Source organism: Acartia tonsa, chromosome 10 (genome assembly GCF_053477335.1).
Source record: "Acartia tonsa isolate MP-2025a chromosome 10, ASM5347733v1, whole genome shotgun sequence".
Taxonomy (NCBI): domain Eukaryota; kingdom Metazoa; phylum Arthropoda; class Copepoda; order Calanoida; family Acartiidae; genus Acartia; species Acartia tonsa.
Window position 1 is genome coordinate 39,366,433 of NC_137269.1, and position 16,491 is coordinate 39,382,923.

Consider the following 16,491-nt stretch of genomic DNA (forward strand, 5'->3'; position numbering starts at 1 on the left):
AGAATGCTTATCTATCTGAAATGCAGGAAGGGAGGAAATCTCAGACTGTATACTGGTACCCAAAGTTTTAAAAAATGTTTTTTTTTTAAAAAACTTGGTACTTTCATTAGATTATTGATTTGGTTGTAAAAACCAGCCGTGTCCAAAAATTTCCACCATTAATTCTAATCAATAGAATTTTGTTTTTAGCATCATTAGTTTATCGTCATTGTCTTATCCCTTCAGCTCAATACTAAAAAGGATATTTTCTAATATGGCTCCGAACGCTATTCTTCCGCTTCTTTAATTCCATTGGATTAGAACCAGTTCTGAGCAATACTTAAAATAATATCGTATTGTATATTACAGATTTTTTTTCATGAGAAACAAAGCAGAAATTAATGTATTATTTTTTCACTTTATTATCCGCAGAAAACTGAATAGAAGATATATCCTTATATAAAGTTAACAGGATGTCTGTGTGTGTCTTTCTGAATGCACCGAAGGTCTCTGTGTGTTTGTGTGTGTGTGTATGTCTGTACCGAAGGATATCTAACCTCTGAGCCAATATGGTTCTCCTTTACAATGTAGCTTTTCATAGGTTCTTGGGCGGATTTATCATATGAGGGGGTGGGGAGAGGCCTTTAGTATGTTCTAGTAATATATAATACATAAATATTCTCCTGACATGAAAATCATAGTCCTTGTAGGAACCTTAAAAGATATAATTATGGCAACTAAATATTTATTTTCTAAATTGAAAATTTTATTATTCATTCGAAATTATAAATTGTCTATCGATAGATTATTAATAAATCAAAGAAAATTGTCTGAAAAACACAAAAATATATTATGATTTAAAATATATTAAGATAGTTATTTATCGCATCATATTATGGACAGCTTTCCGCAGACATTGAAATAAAAAATTATATGATTAAAAGTAGTGTTAATTAACCACGAGAGGCCAAAGTTCCTGGCTAAAAACACTTATTATTTTTTTTATTATCTTTATTTTATTATTTGTGGAACATTGTTTTTAAGACGATGCTATATATAATTTTTCAGTATGGTTGAGAACGGATTCTTAACCAGCGGATATTAATCAGTTTGGAAGCAATACTGGAAAATATAATAACTAAGAGGAGCCTTTCTTCTCTTTTTATGTATAAGATTGGATAACCTTCAACCAACTCTTTGATTTCACGACCTTTGTCTGGAATTAATAGCTTTGCAAGGTAGTGAGTTGCGCCTGATATAGGCCAGTGCATTCCCACTATACTAACTATTAATGTCTTGCATCTGACATAGCAGCAATAAGAATCATTTTTAACGTACTTAGTTAAGCCACGGTCGTGAGTAAAAAAAACCTGGGCACGCAACCAAGAACGTCCAAGCATTTATTTTAAAGATTTGATGGAGGAAAATTAGATGTTTTAAAGTTTAAGGGAAACACCCTTATCCCCCCGACCCCCTTGGATGTCTATGTACGCCTATTAATTAAATTGTCTGCATGGAAATAAAATTTTGATACACAAAACAACTATTTCTACATGTAAAACTTGTTTTTAGTTGCGTTGCTACTCTACAGTTTAACTGTCTGTATATTAGAACGTTCTTTAATATACAAACAATTTTATTTGATCCCTTTTCTACTTTCTAATACAACGCATTCGTTGGCTTACAATATGTGATTTTTAATTTTTTTGTATTTCTATCTATTTTGTTAACTTCGGTTTTTGTCATACTTGTTTGAATACCAATTATACGTAGAGAAATCAGTTTTTTGTCTGTATCAAGACTTCGGAGAAGTAACATCTTCTTCAAAATGCGTCTTAATATTCTCTGTTTTCTTGGGTAAGAAGATAAACTTTTTAAAATAAGTTCTCAATACAACAAGTCTTTTTCTAGTTTAGGGCATAAATGAATTGTCCTATTGTTTTCAAACTTGAATAAATCGTATACAATGAGATAATATAATAAGTTTTGCGGGATTCATATAGGTTTTGTTACCTTCCCCACTCCCTCCCCAGCAAAAATTGGTGGCTTGGTAATACTTTTTCCCCTACCGGGTTGAACTTGATTCTTTGTTTCAAACTAGTGGCTTCGTCCTTAGCCTCTAAGCGCTTCACCCTAGGAGGTAACGAAAGTACCCCTTCCTATAAAGAATTGTTCTTTAAGTTAAATGGCAAAATTAAGCCTAAGTAAAAGCTTGAACATATAAACAGTAAATTTTTGTAATTCAGAATTCCAGCACCCCCTTATTTGTTTTTGTTTACAAAAAAAATATAAATAAAGATTAGGAAGGTATTTTTTTTTGGGGGGGGGGAGTCGGGTTGTCACAGCACCCCCCTCCTCCCCCCTCCAAGAAAATAGCTTAAAACCGCCGAAGGATCAGTTGACTTTTGAATTTAGATTGTTGTGTTATGGAAGCTTAGTGGAAAGTCAGACTCGGAATGTTGATTGGGATCGTCTATGTCCAAGCTGCGTAAGAATTTTTTTAAAGTAATCCAGATAATCTAAAATTGGGGTAGGTCCGTCAATATGTGGCTATTGTTTGAAAAGTGCCCGAAGCTCTTTATAGTGCCTATAAAAAAGATAATGTGGATCATGGAAAGAAAACGAAGTTGCCGGTTTCATCGTATTTTCACAGTAGCTTTTGAAGGGTTATTTTAGGTTAGGTTAGGTTAAGTTAATGTTAATGGTTGCCCCACAGGGTTAGAAAATATGCCCCGCAGGGCTAGAGCTCCCTGCAGGGGCTAGAAATAGGAGAAAGGCTACTGTGAAAAATCGACGAAACCGGAAACTTCGTTTTCTTTTCATGATCCGATAATGTTTTTCTTTTAAATTTTAGCAGAAGAGTCCGGAATTACGTCATATTAGAATAATGGACTAGTCTAATATGACGTCATTCAGGATACTTCGGCCAAAAGTTTTTAACTTTATCCCTTTTTTATAGGCACAATAAAAAGCTTTAAAGTGCCAGACTCTAAATTGCTGAATGCATATATCTTTTTTGCTTACTTATTTCGTAACAATCAGGAAACTGTGTTTTATAACTTTTTTTGTTTTTAATACCATGGCTCGGCGGCCGCGCACTAGCCTTGAATTTAATCATTCTTGGGAGAAAAGATAATATGGATTGTCTGTTAAGGAACAGGTTCAGACATCCAACTTAATTTTGATGTTACAATATGTTTATTGCACTGCAGTTTACACGCAGCTGACGCGCGGCTGCCGAGCCCTGTTTGATACTTTCTAATTTTAGTTTTATCCAATTTCTGCTGTGAGACTTTCAAGTGCTAGTGGTTTGGTAAGTATTTTATAATAATAGTTATTTACTAATGAAACTTTATTTATTTTTTTATTTTCATTTTACTTTTTTGTGGAACCTAGTAAAAGTGTCTGACTCTGATTATGACGTAAAAAAATTAGCCAATCAGAGGCCAGTATGCCCGGTAATTAAACAATGGTAAACTTTTTAGTGGCCTCTCATTGGCTAATCTTTTTTACGTCATAATCAGAGTCAGACACTTTTACTAGGTTCCTTTTCGTGGAAAATTGTAGGTAATATGTTTTAACCTATTATCAGAAAAGAGCTCTACAATTATATTTTTATTAATGTCTTTTGTTCATTGATATTTCATGTAATTATTTCTAAGCAAAATAGTTATTTATCACATCGTATTATAGACATATTACCGCGATTATTAATATGAAATATTATGATATTTAAACTTCTAGGTCTAATAACCAAAACTTATATTAATTTTAAGATTTTATTGCAATATTCGTGGAAAATTGTCTGTAATACGATGCTATACATGATTTTTTAGTATGGCTAATAACTGGTTACAATCCAGCGGATATATTTCGTTTTCTAATCATACTGAAAAATAATTCTTTGCTTCTTCTAACTATGTATTGCATTTATTATAATTTAGGCTGCAACCTACAAAGTTACTCTGCAAAATGGAATAACGGGAAGATATACTGGCAGTAAGTTTATATAGTTCAATATATCCTTATATAAAAGTAACAGGATATATTTGTGTCCGTCTTAAAGGATCTCTGTAACCGCTGAACCGATATGTTTCTCCTTTACAGTGAAAAATGCCCCCCTCCTAAAAAAAATTTTATTCTTTAAAAAAATTAAATTAAAAATTGGTGAGGTAGGGTTCTCCCCTCCCCACTTAAAGTACATGTAGGGGCGTGGCTGCTAGATTTATCCTTATACTAAAGTAACAGGATGTCTGTGTGTCTGTGTATCTGTGTGTCTGTGTGTTTGTACCGAAGGATCTCGCTTACCTCTGAACCGATCGGGTTCTCCTTAACAGAGTAGCTTCTCATAAGTCCCGGGAAGGTTTATAACTATTTTGGGGGAGGGTACCACCACCCTATCAGGAGAAATCGCCCCCAGAAAAAAAATACCCCTCTCGAAAAAGAGACTCCAACGAAACATAAACCAATTATTTCTGTAATTAGATATTTTAAATAAAAAAAAACATTCAAAGTGCCACTAGAGGCCTCTAGGGGCTTACGCTAGTATAGTTAAAAAGCAAGAAAATAATTATTTATTTGTTACTTAAAATCTTTTTTTATATTTTAAACAATAATGTATCGATTACAAGGAGATTTTTTATACTGTAAACCATACATTATTAATCAAAATGATTCTTATACCCTAAAATTAACACATTAACACTTAGATTACGAAGTATAGTATTTTCCTAATATTGCGCATACGTGAATAGGTTTCTAAATTATTCTGTTAATTGTAATTCTTCTTCGAAGGGGAGAGAAAAATTTCAAGTTTTGATCATCCATTGACATAATATTTGGGAAACCCATTCCAGTATGATTAATATCTCAAATATAGCATAAAAAAAACTATTATTTTTCAGGATGTGAAAGGATTTTTAGAAGACTGGCATGTAGACCTGCAAATTCTGGATAAAGTTCTCTATGATTGTTCACTTTTTTAAAAAATAGAAAAGTTTTTTTTTAAGTTTAGACTAATAAATATAAAATGCCTTGTAGAAGTTATTTTAAATATTTAGACAGCACAGATAAGGAATCTCGACCACAAAGATTTTTTTATCCAATCTTGACAAGTGAGGTATTTTTGGAAAGAGGAATATACATAGAAAACGCCTATGTAAATTAGAAAATCCGCAGAAATCATATTTGCAAGTTATTTGCAAAAATCTGCAATGTTAATTTGCAAAATTAATTTCATGCCCTAAATGACTGATTTAGAAAAAAATCTTCTTATGAAATGTGTTTATCTATAAGTTTAGAACATACTTAAGGCAAAAAAAAATTCTTTAGTGTTACTTTTTTCACCTTATATATGAAAAAAGCAGTTTCTCACAATTTATGATAAAAAAAGGTAAAGGAACAAAAGGTATTTTTTTTCTTGATGTAAACACAATAATTGGCATAAAATCTATCATCCTAAATGTAAAAATCAGATATAGACTCCTTTTTAGAGCAAATATAGTGCAAAAAGTAATCAAGACACTTTTGCAAAGTATGAAAATCTAAAGAAAATAGTTCTTTTTGATTTTGATATACATATCAGATAAATGTATATAAAATTAGTGATCAAAAACTATAAAACAAGTTATAACTTTTTTCAACCCTATCATTGATTAAAATGCACTTTTAGGTTTACTCATTACCAAAGTTGCACATAAAAACTCTTTTTATTAAGTTATTAAACAAAATAAATTCAAATCAACAATTAGGCGTTTTTTATAATGCAGTAGACCATTTTGTAGTTGTTTTTTTTGGCATTTATTTTGTTTAATTACTTCATAAAAAGAGTTTTTATGCACTGCTTCAGTAATTCTTAAACCTAAAAGTGCAATTTAATCAATGACAGTGTTGAAAAAACTTATAACATGTTTTATAGTTTTTGATCACTAATTTTATATACATTTATCTGATATGTATTTCAAAAGCAAAAAGAACTATTTTCTTTAGATTTTCATACTTTGCAAAAATGTCTTGGTTACTTTTTGCACTATATTGACTCTAAAAAGGATTCTATATCTGATTTTTACATTTAGGATGATATATTTTATGCTAATTATTGTGTTTACATCAAGAAAAAACATATTTTTTGTTCCTATACCTTTTTTTATCATAAAATGTGAGAAACTACTTTTTTCATATATAAGGTGAAAAAAGTAACACTAAAGAATTTTTTTTTTGCCTTAAGTATGTTCTAAACTTATAGATAAACACATTTCATAAAAAGATTTTTTCTAAATCAGTCATTTAGGGCATGAAATTAATTTTGCAAATTAACATTGCAGATTTTTGCAAATATGATTTTTGCAGATTTTCTAATTTACATAGGCGTTTTCTATGTATATTCCTCTTTCCAAAAATACCTCACTTGTCAAGATTGGATAAAAATTTCTTTGTGGTCGAGATTCCATAACTGTGACAGTAAATATAATGTATTACTACAAGGATGATAATATCCATAAAAACGAAGCTCTAAAATCAGAAGATATGACGAACGAATATTAACACTTGTTGAGTGTCAGAACCTAATAGGCATGATTAAACAAGTGTAAACAATTGTATATCATTATAATGTAAAATAGTTTCAAAGAAGGTGTATCAACTTTTTTTTTTATGGCTAGCCGGTTCTTTTAGTAAGTAGTAGATGTAAAATTTTTCATAGAATTCAGATATGCAATCGTTTTTTTTTGTAGACCTCTTATTTTTTAAGTAATTTAAGTTTTTTAAAAAAATAATTAAGTCGGTTTTAAGGTACTTAAACGCAACAAAATAAAAGAAGAAAATGGCCAGTAAGAACAAAAATAGTAAGATCTTTAATTTGACACCTTACTTTTAAAATTCTGTTGAGTAATTATTGAAAAAATCTATTTTTTTAACCTCAGTTTAATAAAAACTTTAGACCTAAATATTTTCTCAAACAGACATAAAAAACATGGGTTCATATATACCTTTAGAATCAGAAAAATATTACGAATCCATTGTAAGCAAAATTGAAAAAAAGTAAAAAAATAAAGAAATATAAAAATGGCCAATTGTATTTTTTGTTCTGGCAACACTATCGTCTTCCCTTTTTACCCCCTCTTTACCCCCTCTATACCCCCTTCCCATTTTTATACCCAATTCAAAAGTTAAGACGTTGCCTGTACAATATAATATGATATTTTCATATAATTCCTTTTATTGTAGTTTATATACTATATTGTAAACTTTTTTTTTCAATTTTGCTTACAATGGATTCGTAATATTTTTCTGATTCTAAAGGTATTTATGAACCCATATTTTTTTACTTGTGAAATGATAAAATTGAGTTCAAAGTTTTTATTCTCGTGGGTTTAAAAAAATCGATTTTTTCAATAATTACCTGACAGAATTGAAAAAGTAAGGTGTCAAATTAAAGATCTTACTATTTTTGTTCATAATGGCCATTTTCTTCCTTTTTTTTGTTGCATTTTAGTACCTTAAAATCGACTTAATTTTTTTTTTTTAAACTTAAATTACTTAAAAAATAAGAGGTCTACAAAAAAACCGATTGCATATCTGAATTCTATGAAAAATTTTACATCTACTACTTACTAAAAGGACCGGCTAGCTATAAAAAAAAAGTTGATACAACTTCATTGCTAAAAATACAGGATAATGTTAAAGGACATAAATACATTTTTAAATTTTTGTAGATGCTACGTTTAAAATATTGTATTTGTTGTTACAAGATTCATTATTCCAAATATCAGATGAAAAGGATAATTATATCAGTACAAAAGTAAAAAAACAGCATATTTAAAATGGACGTACGAACTTGTCAATTACACGTCCGACGTCCTATACTTATAGAAAAGTACGATCCAAATGCTAATGGGTTATATAGGTGAAGAATTAGCTGGACAAAGTGTCTCAAAAAATCAGCCTTGTAAAGTCATAATAATTAAAGGGATTACCCATCTCTTATTTAAGGGATTTCTTTTCCACTTCTCCTCTCATCTACCTCATTTTTATGACGTCACATGGCTGATTTTTGAGACACTTTGTCCAGCTTCGTGAAGATAACCCAACATACAACAAAAACTTTGATTGCACAACATTTATTCTAAAGTTATATACTTTGCATTTATGTTTAATGTTTTTAAAATTTTGTTTTGTCATACTTTGGAATGTATATCCTATCAAATGAAATAGTAAGGGATTTTTATCTGAAGAATAAATTCTCAATAACTACTGAACTGATTGGGTTCTCTTTTTTGGGTAAGCTTAACATAGGTTCCGTAATGGTTTCAGGCTATTTTATTTTCAGATTTAAGTCCTTGAATGGTTTTAAGCTATTTTTCTAGCTCTTTCCAGCTCCTTTGAATTCAGTTTCCGTAGATGTTAGGGGTGCAGCCGGTAGTATACCTTAAAAGCAATAATCCTTCTGTTTCTTCCATAACTACTGCAGTTCATTAGCACAACTTTTTCATAACAATCTATATATAAACAGGGATCTAAAGGGATAAGATTAATTGATGTACATTCCTAATGATGAAACACAAAATGACCCATCCTGTAGATTACAATTAATGGTTGAAACGCTTGGACACTTAATTTACTGAAACAACCAATCAAGACTCATCAAAAGTCCACAAAGTTTTTGAGCCAATGAATAAGAAAACGTTAATCTAGAACTTTGGGGACTAACTTCTGATTTGTTGTACGTCCCTGGATGTATACTCTTACTCAATTAACAGAAATTATTTCTTTTCTCTTCAACAATTTCTCTAACAAACATTTTATTTACAAATCAAACAAATAACCACAACCAGAAAACTATTATATTATACTTGCGGCTATGCCCCTAAAGGCCTTTAATTCCCCTCTTTCAATTTTAAAAAGTAAAAAAGAACAAAAAATAATTTAAGGGGTAGTCTTTACTTTTTTATAGAAGATTTATATTGGTTGGGTTGTTGTATCCTCCCCAAAAAGGTTAATAACCTTCACAGTACCTGCGAGAAGCTTCATATCAGTTCAGCAGTTAGTAAACACAGACAGGCATAGATAGGAGGATAGAACACAATTAGCTTAGAATATAGGATTGTGGACGTACTTACATTTTGATGTGAAATTTTAGCTTTTATATCTTCATTCCTAACAGTTAAGCTTATCAAAAGGAAATCAAGTCGCACTAGCCGAGGACAAGCAGCGAATAAGCCGTTACTGCCGATTAGCTGCTTCAAAAAGTACTAAATGTATGGGTGTGGGGGGGGGGGAGAAATACTTTTAACCCCTACATTTTAGGGAGAGGTATAATGTACCTACGCCCACCTTATATAGCCTAAAACATGCCCTGAACTAATTCGGAAAACTTCCCTAATATTGTGGCACAATCTTTCAAGCCGTTAACAAGATCTTATTTTACAAACAAACTGAAAGTAGACATATATTTAGACACCTTGATATTTTAATATTTAGTATATTACGTTTATTCCATTGCAAATTACAGTTGGATGCTTTCAAGGAGATGACCTTTTTTATGTGACTTTAACCCTTCTGGTGGAAGCTGGGGGTGAGAGATAAACTCTAACTCCTTTTTCTCTTTGTTATACTAATAGCTTTCTATAAACATCTTAAAATCCAAGATAATTGGTTTACTGTTTCTTACCCGGCGACTCGGCATAGTCAAAACTTGTATTAAACGTTCGATCACCTCGATAACATTCCACTGTATTTATGCAACAATGGACGAACATTTCTTTGTAAAAAGTTGTAACCAAGCGTCTTGATAAAATGTCTTGCCTAAATGCTAAGGTACCATTGTGTAAGCATAATTTTATGTAAGTGAGATGATGAAATAATACGTTGCTATTTGCTTAGCAACACAACTCTATAATTCTGTACCAGAAACAGTTTAAAGAAATATGATTTTCTAACTTTTACCGTTTTCAAAAGGCTCTTTAAGTAATAATTGTTGTTAGGAACGCGGTTACTTTCTAACCTGGGTTATAATATATGTATAATAGGATATATAAGAAGGAATTTTAATGTTAGGGGGAGATTTGAAATCTGCATCAAATTTTAAGAATTTTTTATAAAATTTGTTTTTTTTGTATAATTCTTTATCTAAAAGCGGAAACACAATATAAGTTAATTAATTTTTACATCTGTAATTGGTGGATATTTAAAAATCTGCGCTCTGATTGGAGAAGCTTAAGTGTCGCACATCATTGACCCAATTAGAGCGCAGGTAGTTTCCAATCCACCTATCCTATTGGTCAAAATTAATTAACTTAAATTGTATTTCCGCTTTTAGATAAAGAATTATACAAAAACTAATTTTCTAAAAATTCCTTAAAATTTGATGCAGTTTTCAAATCTCCCCCTAACATTAAAATTCCTTTTTAACTTATATATCCTAATGTATAACTATATGTGTCAATTTCCTGTTATGGTTTTATTTTGTTGGTTAGTCAATGGACAATGACATACTCGTACTTTTCAAAAGCGAGGCTTTTCTATAACTAGTATAGGTCCGTCCGTACGTTTATAACATATCTGATTTTTTGTAATGTTTCCTAGGACAACAAGGTACGTTATTATACTTGAAGCATGTCTATAATTAAACCTAAAAGTAAAATCAAGTTCTTCTCCGTATTTACGCAATATTGCGACAAATTTATGTACAAACTGTTTAGACTTGAAAATAAATGTTCTGGTTTTTTATTTCTGCCACTCTACAAGGGTTAATGTTCGTTCGCCTTCCTTCTTATTTTAGAGGTTTGCTTTTATGGATGTTATCCTCCTTGTAAATTTCATAGGTCAACGTTTCGTACTAGCAACAAATTTTAACTTACAAGAACAATATACATTCGTTCTTTATAATTCTTCAATGCAGGGCTCGGCAGCCGCATCTGAAGCTATATATTATTCAGCCTCAAACCACAGCCACTTGCAAAATTTCAGTCAGATCCTCATATTATTTAAGCCTAAAATCATCATGGGACCTATGTGAAGCTTCTTTTTCAACCAATAACAGATTTAAATGTCGAACTAAAAATGAAAATTTAAAGAAAATTTTTTATTTGTAATTAGTTATGATAATATCTTATAAACAAACGACGATGCAATAAACACTTTGTCGTAAATTATCTTCTTAAAGTTTGAAAAAATATTATAATCTTTATTTAACATGTGATTTAATAATCAACCTTCAAAAAATAATTCAATAAAACTTTCTTGTGGAATATGAAAATTTTACATTTACTTATAGTTAAACCTTGCCCCACTCAAATCTTAATGCATAACAACAATTTCTTATATAAATTTGATAACCTAGGGGTTGAAACTTAGACCAAAAATTTCCTTTTAGAAGCAAAGCTTCTTTGCAAGTCTTAATTGGTTGGTCTTATATGGGGGGAGTGAGTATGATTATTTTCTTGGTGATCTTTTTTGTAAGAAATAGACCTTAATAGATTATATCATATACTAGCGGCTACGCCCCTAGGCGCCCTTAGACTTGAAGAGGGGGGAGTTGAATCCCGAAACCCATTTTTATTTAATTTGTCAAATGTCTATGTTGCGTTCAAGTCTCTAGGAAAATACGAGAATATTAAAAAAGAAATTTTGATTTCTCTTGGGAGGGTGGTGGTGCCCTCTTCTAAATAGTTGTAAACCTTCCCGGGACCTATGAGAGGCTATCCTGTTAAGGAGAACCCGATAGGTTTAGCGGTTATCGAGATCCTTCGGTAAAGACAAACAAACAGACATCCTGTTACTTTATCATAAGGATAGTTTACCTTTCCAAACTTTAGAGTAACTACGCTATTTGGAAGTTATATAGAAATTTATTAGTCCAATATTTTATACTAGCGGCTACGCCCCTAGAAGCCTCTAGGTGCACCTAAGGTAGGAGGGAGAAAAGTCGACCTCTTCCTATTTTAAATTTAAGTTTTAAAAGAGTAAATAAAACATTTTTGGGGATAGGGGGGTGAAGACACCCTCCCCAAAAATAGTTTAAAACCTTCCCAGGACCTATAAGAAGCATCACTGCAATGGAGAACAATATCGTTTCAGCGGTTAGCGAGATCCTTTGGGACAGACAAAAACGCTTACTACTTTATATAATAGGATAAATATTCGCTTCTACTAAATCTAACCATCTTAGTTAATCTGTTCATCAAACAAGTCTTGCTTGGCAATTTAAGATAATTCGTATTAGCTTTCTTTTAGGCGTTTTAACAACTGAGCTATATTTTTACTATTGACTAATAACCGCTACATGTACTTTCTTTGTACGGCTGAATGTTCATTATGCTACGAGGTGATATGATATTTCTAAAAAGAAACAAGAGTAAAGGAAAAGACAGTGCCTTTATTTTTCAATAGGACAAATCATATATTAATCCAGGCTAGCCTATAATGTAGGGTTTCCTAAGACTTACATAAATAAAAATATTTATTTTTTATTAGCATCCACTAAAAAACCTATTTTGTCCGTCTGTCCTTTGTGACATTGTGGTTACTTAGAAACAATGCAATAATCTTATTTATTTTACCAAAGTTGTCAGTACAGCTACAAAATGTTCTATAAGAATTCTCTAAATTCTGTGTGTCTATGTTTAATTTTCTGGGAATACATTTTTTGATTTAAAAATAGTAGTAAATTTGTGTAAGTCAAGATGTAGCTAATTTGATACACTTAAAGTTGTGCATTTCTGATAGAACACCTTTTTTTGGCCCTGGGGCATTTCAAGAGCTTGTCAGTTAGTCTGTCTGTCTGTCTGTCTTTAAATCTGGTTCAATTTTATAAGAGTACAAGTACTGAAACATTCAGTTTATAAATTTTATTCAAACCTAGAATTATTTTTTTTACATTAATGTAGTTTTAGATGTATGATTGTATGTGATACTTTTACAAGTAAATTTTCTGAAAAGATTTGTATATGTTCAAATTCAGTTGGATTTTTTTTCTACATCTAATAACATTTCAAACACAATATCTATATTATTATTTATAGATGCTTTTTTTTCAGGAAAAAATGAGGCAAATATGGATGAAAATCTGTTTCACAATTTTCATATTTGATATTATATCAGCAACACCAATAAGTAAGTTTTTCATAAATAATAATTTTTTTATTGTTACTTCAAACTTGCAAAAATAGAACAATGCAAAAGTATTGACTGTTACTTTTAGCCACCCCCCCCCCCCCTAAAAAAAGATGAAAAATGGCTGAGTTTATGAGCCAAATCGAATTAAGTTTTACAGAAAGATAGACCACTTATTTATAGGTTTTTTTTGTTCATGTGAATTTTAAAGTCAAAAGTAAAGTGTAAAATACAAAAATATTAATATAGAATAATAGCATTTGTAATTAAAAATTTTGGATCATTTTGAAGTTACTGGTTCCTTGGTATTTTTACAGTAGCTTTTGTTGGGTTATTTTAGGTTAGGTAAGTTAAATGTTAATGATTGCCCCGCAGGGTTATGAAATTGCCCCTGCAAGGTTAGAGCCCTCCGCAAGGGCTAGAAATAGGAGAAAAGCTACTGTGAAAATACAACGAAACCCGCTACTTCGTTTTCTTTCCATGATCCAAAATTTATATTTTTTTTCAGGAACAGAGGATTATATAAATTATTTCGAGTTAGTAAACATTTATATTTTATTCTAAAATAAGTCAAATTAATAAATTTATTGTATACACCCCCAATAAAATAAACAAAGTTACCTCTTGTGTAGATTTTAAAAAACAGTAGTAGCTACTGCTAGTATTAAACTTATAATACTGCGAGTTTGTATAACCTTACTAGATTTAATTAAGTCCCCAAAGTTGTTAAGCCGAAAAATGAGAAAACATGTTCATAAAACTTTGGACTTGATATACAGTCCAATGTCCCCTTTATCCCTGGAGTATTGGCAATATTTGTATTTATTAAAGGAACCTACTATTCCTTTTTGGTCTACTAGCGGTTTCGCCTCTAGGGGCACTTGAGGTTAGGTAAACAAACCATATCAATTTTATAAAAAAAGAGAGAAATTTTTAGGGGGTTATTTTTTTTGGAACAATTTCTCTTAGGAGGGTTGAGGTACCCTTCCCTAAAATAATTATTTACAATCCCTGGGCCAATGTAAAGCTTCAATGAAAGCTTCAATGTAAAGGAGAACTATATTGGTCCAGTAGTAAGTGAACATCTTCGCTTCATCCAGACACACAGAGGATAATGATTATTTCACATCAACTTGATTGCAACTGACTTTCAAACTTAATTTCTAAAGAAATGGAACTGTATGGGATTTTATTCCGTGTGTTCCTCGAGGAGGGAAGTGCGCATTGCCTGGAAAATTAGGCTTAGCTGGAGAGTTCAAATTCATAGAGGTAAAATTTATCATAAGCAAAGAATTACCATTAAGGGTCCCAACCGCTAACATGGCTTCCGCTTGTCGTTGTAGAGGTAATAGATTCGAATCTCAACACCTCGTTTTAACTAAAGATATTAAATAGGTCCTACTATGTCATATGCACGTCGTTTATTGTTTGGGTAGGGGGAATGCCTTGGCCCAAAACATGCGCAACTCAGTACCGTGCACATTTAGGACTACAAGACAAAGGTCTTGCAGTCAAAGATTTTGTTGTCTGTAGAGTGCCACTTGACTTTATTCCCCGTTTTTTTTTTGGACAGAACACTAGAGTATGGCTCTTCTTTTCTTGGGTTGTTGGACCTGACGTAAAATTGCAATGGAAAGCAGCTTAAAATATTTTATAAAAAAAAGTAAATTTGAGGCAGGATATTCACGGAGCTGGAGAGTGCTCTAAATATGACTTTTCTGTGTCTATCATGTTCTAATACAATAATTAAATCAGATATTTTTCAGGATTGTAAAACCTTGGAAATGTTTGAAACTTTTCCTGTTGCCTCCTGCCATGGGGTAATTTTATTATATTTCCATAGTTGGACAATCGAATAAAAGGGATTAAATAAGTAAAGGGGGGTAGGGGAAGTACATCCATATGTGATTTTTAAAACTATCAATCCTACATAATAAAAAAAAATTTTTTTTCTTCTACTGGATTTCCCAAAACTGGAAAATTATTTTTTTTGAGACACCTTGAATATGATGACCTGCCTATTTAAGAAACAACTGTGTTAAAAATATGGATCTAGTGCAGAAATCTAGCTGGAACTGATTATTTCAACCAAAACATAAAATGGCTGCTAGCAACCAATCAGTTCATATTTCCACGCACATAAATTCATAGAAAATACTTATTTTAAATGATGTATTTCTATAGCTATTCATGATTATTTTAAGTTTTTCTTATACTGCTAACATTAATATGAGAGCATAACTGAACCAACAGCCATTTGGCATCTAGCAGCCTGTGTTAAAGTTCGTTTTAATAATCAATTCCCGCAACATTTCACCATCATATTTAATTTCAAGCCAAGTCAACACTCAAAGTCTAAAACCTCTTTCAGCCTTTGGGTGGTATTCCAGAGGTGTGCTGTCCTGACAAGTTAGAAGGCATATGCTTTCCATCTGATCCATGGTGTCCATCATTTGAACAGGTAACTTCAACGGTGCAGAAGAAAAAATTGTACAAGGAGGAAACAAAGAGAGAGATAGGTGACATTAGGGGGGTTGGGAAGAAATTTTCCCCATTAACCTTAATTCCATTAAATTTATACCTAAAGTCATATAGAATCCATCATTTCAAAACATATTTCCTTCAATATAAAGGAGCCATGCATACCTAGTAAAGCATAAGTGTGACACATTTGACATAAGACTAGATCAATTTTAATTTCAGGAGAACTTTGCTGGAGATGAAATTTTTGGAGACACATTTAAATGTCCTGAAGATTTTCAATTAGTATCTGAAATGGAGAAGATGTGTAGAAACGCTTCTTGTGTGCCTTTGTCAAAGTAATACTGATCTGTGATTGTTTAAAGAAGCTGCACTGTTAATTGTCTCAAAAAAAACATTATTGTAAATTATTCTTACATATCAGATCTTATCAGTGATGTAGAGCCATTTGATTTTGGTGCGGCTCCGGCAATGACCTAAAATCAAGAAAAATTCAACATTTTTTTTGCCAAGTCTATTTTTGACATTTGAGGGTTTTAAAAGTTAAATTTTTGATTTTGATAAAAATGAACTTATAATTATAATTAATAAAAAATCTAACTTTAGCTAACCCGGAGCTGTTTTTTAACGAAAATTTCGGCTCCAGCTCTGGCTCCAGTTAAATATGGTGGCTCCCGGTTAAACATATATATTTGGAAGCAGTCAAATTCCTATTTTTAAACAAGAACATTTTCCACAGATTAAAATCAAATTTTATTAGGTTTATCAAATATTTTTTATTGTGATAGGTGCAAAGATTTTGATGGAGTAGAAGAAGCAAATGATCTATTTTGTGGAGTTGATAATGATGAAGTAAAGGTGTGCTGTGGTGAAGAAAAAATTTTAAATGATTCTCTTCCTCCACAATCTCCAAGGTATACG

The 16,491-nt window shown here is 31.3% G+C and overlaps 1 protein-coding gene and 1 long non-coding RNA gene across 8 annotated transcripts in view; both read left to right on the forward strand.

Moving 5' to 3' along the window:
• The first annotated feature begins 1,765 nt into the window (after positions 1-1,765).
• On the forward strand, positions 1,766-5,018 carry LOC145330043 (uncharacterized). Its single transcript, XR_013883218.1, has 5 exons — positions 1,766-1,836; positions 2,395-2,467; positions 3,248-3,292; positions 3,924-3,978; positions 4,884-5,018. It is a non-coding gene; the product is annotated as an uncharacterized LOC145330043 (long non-coding RNA).
• A 7,984-nt stretch (positions 5,019-13,002) lies between these two features.
• LOC145330046 (uncharacterized) overlaps positions 13,003-16,491 on the forward strand; it is a 50,581-nt gene continuing 47,092 nt past the window's right edge. For all 7 annotated transcript variants that reach the window (XM_080174581.1, XM_080174582.1, XM_080174583.1 and 4 more), the window contains exons 1-7: positions 13,003-13,089; positions 13,598-13,625; positions 14,259-14,358; positions 14,856-14,909; positions 15,461-15,550; positions 15,793-15,908; positions 16,359-16,484. In XM_080174581.1, the coding sequence (XP_080030707.1) occupies positions 13,020-13,089; positions 13,598-13,625; positions 14,259-14,358; positions 14,856-14,909; positions 15,461-15,550; positions 15,793-15,908; positions 16,359-16,484 (584 nt within the window). In that variant the 5' untranslated portion in view covers positions 13,003-13,019. The remainder of the gene's footprint in view (positions 13,090-13,597; positions 13,626-14,258; positions 14,359-14,855; positions 14,910-15,460; positions 15,551-15,792; positions 15,909-16,358; positions 16,485-16,491) is intronic.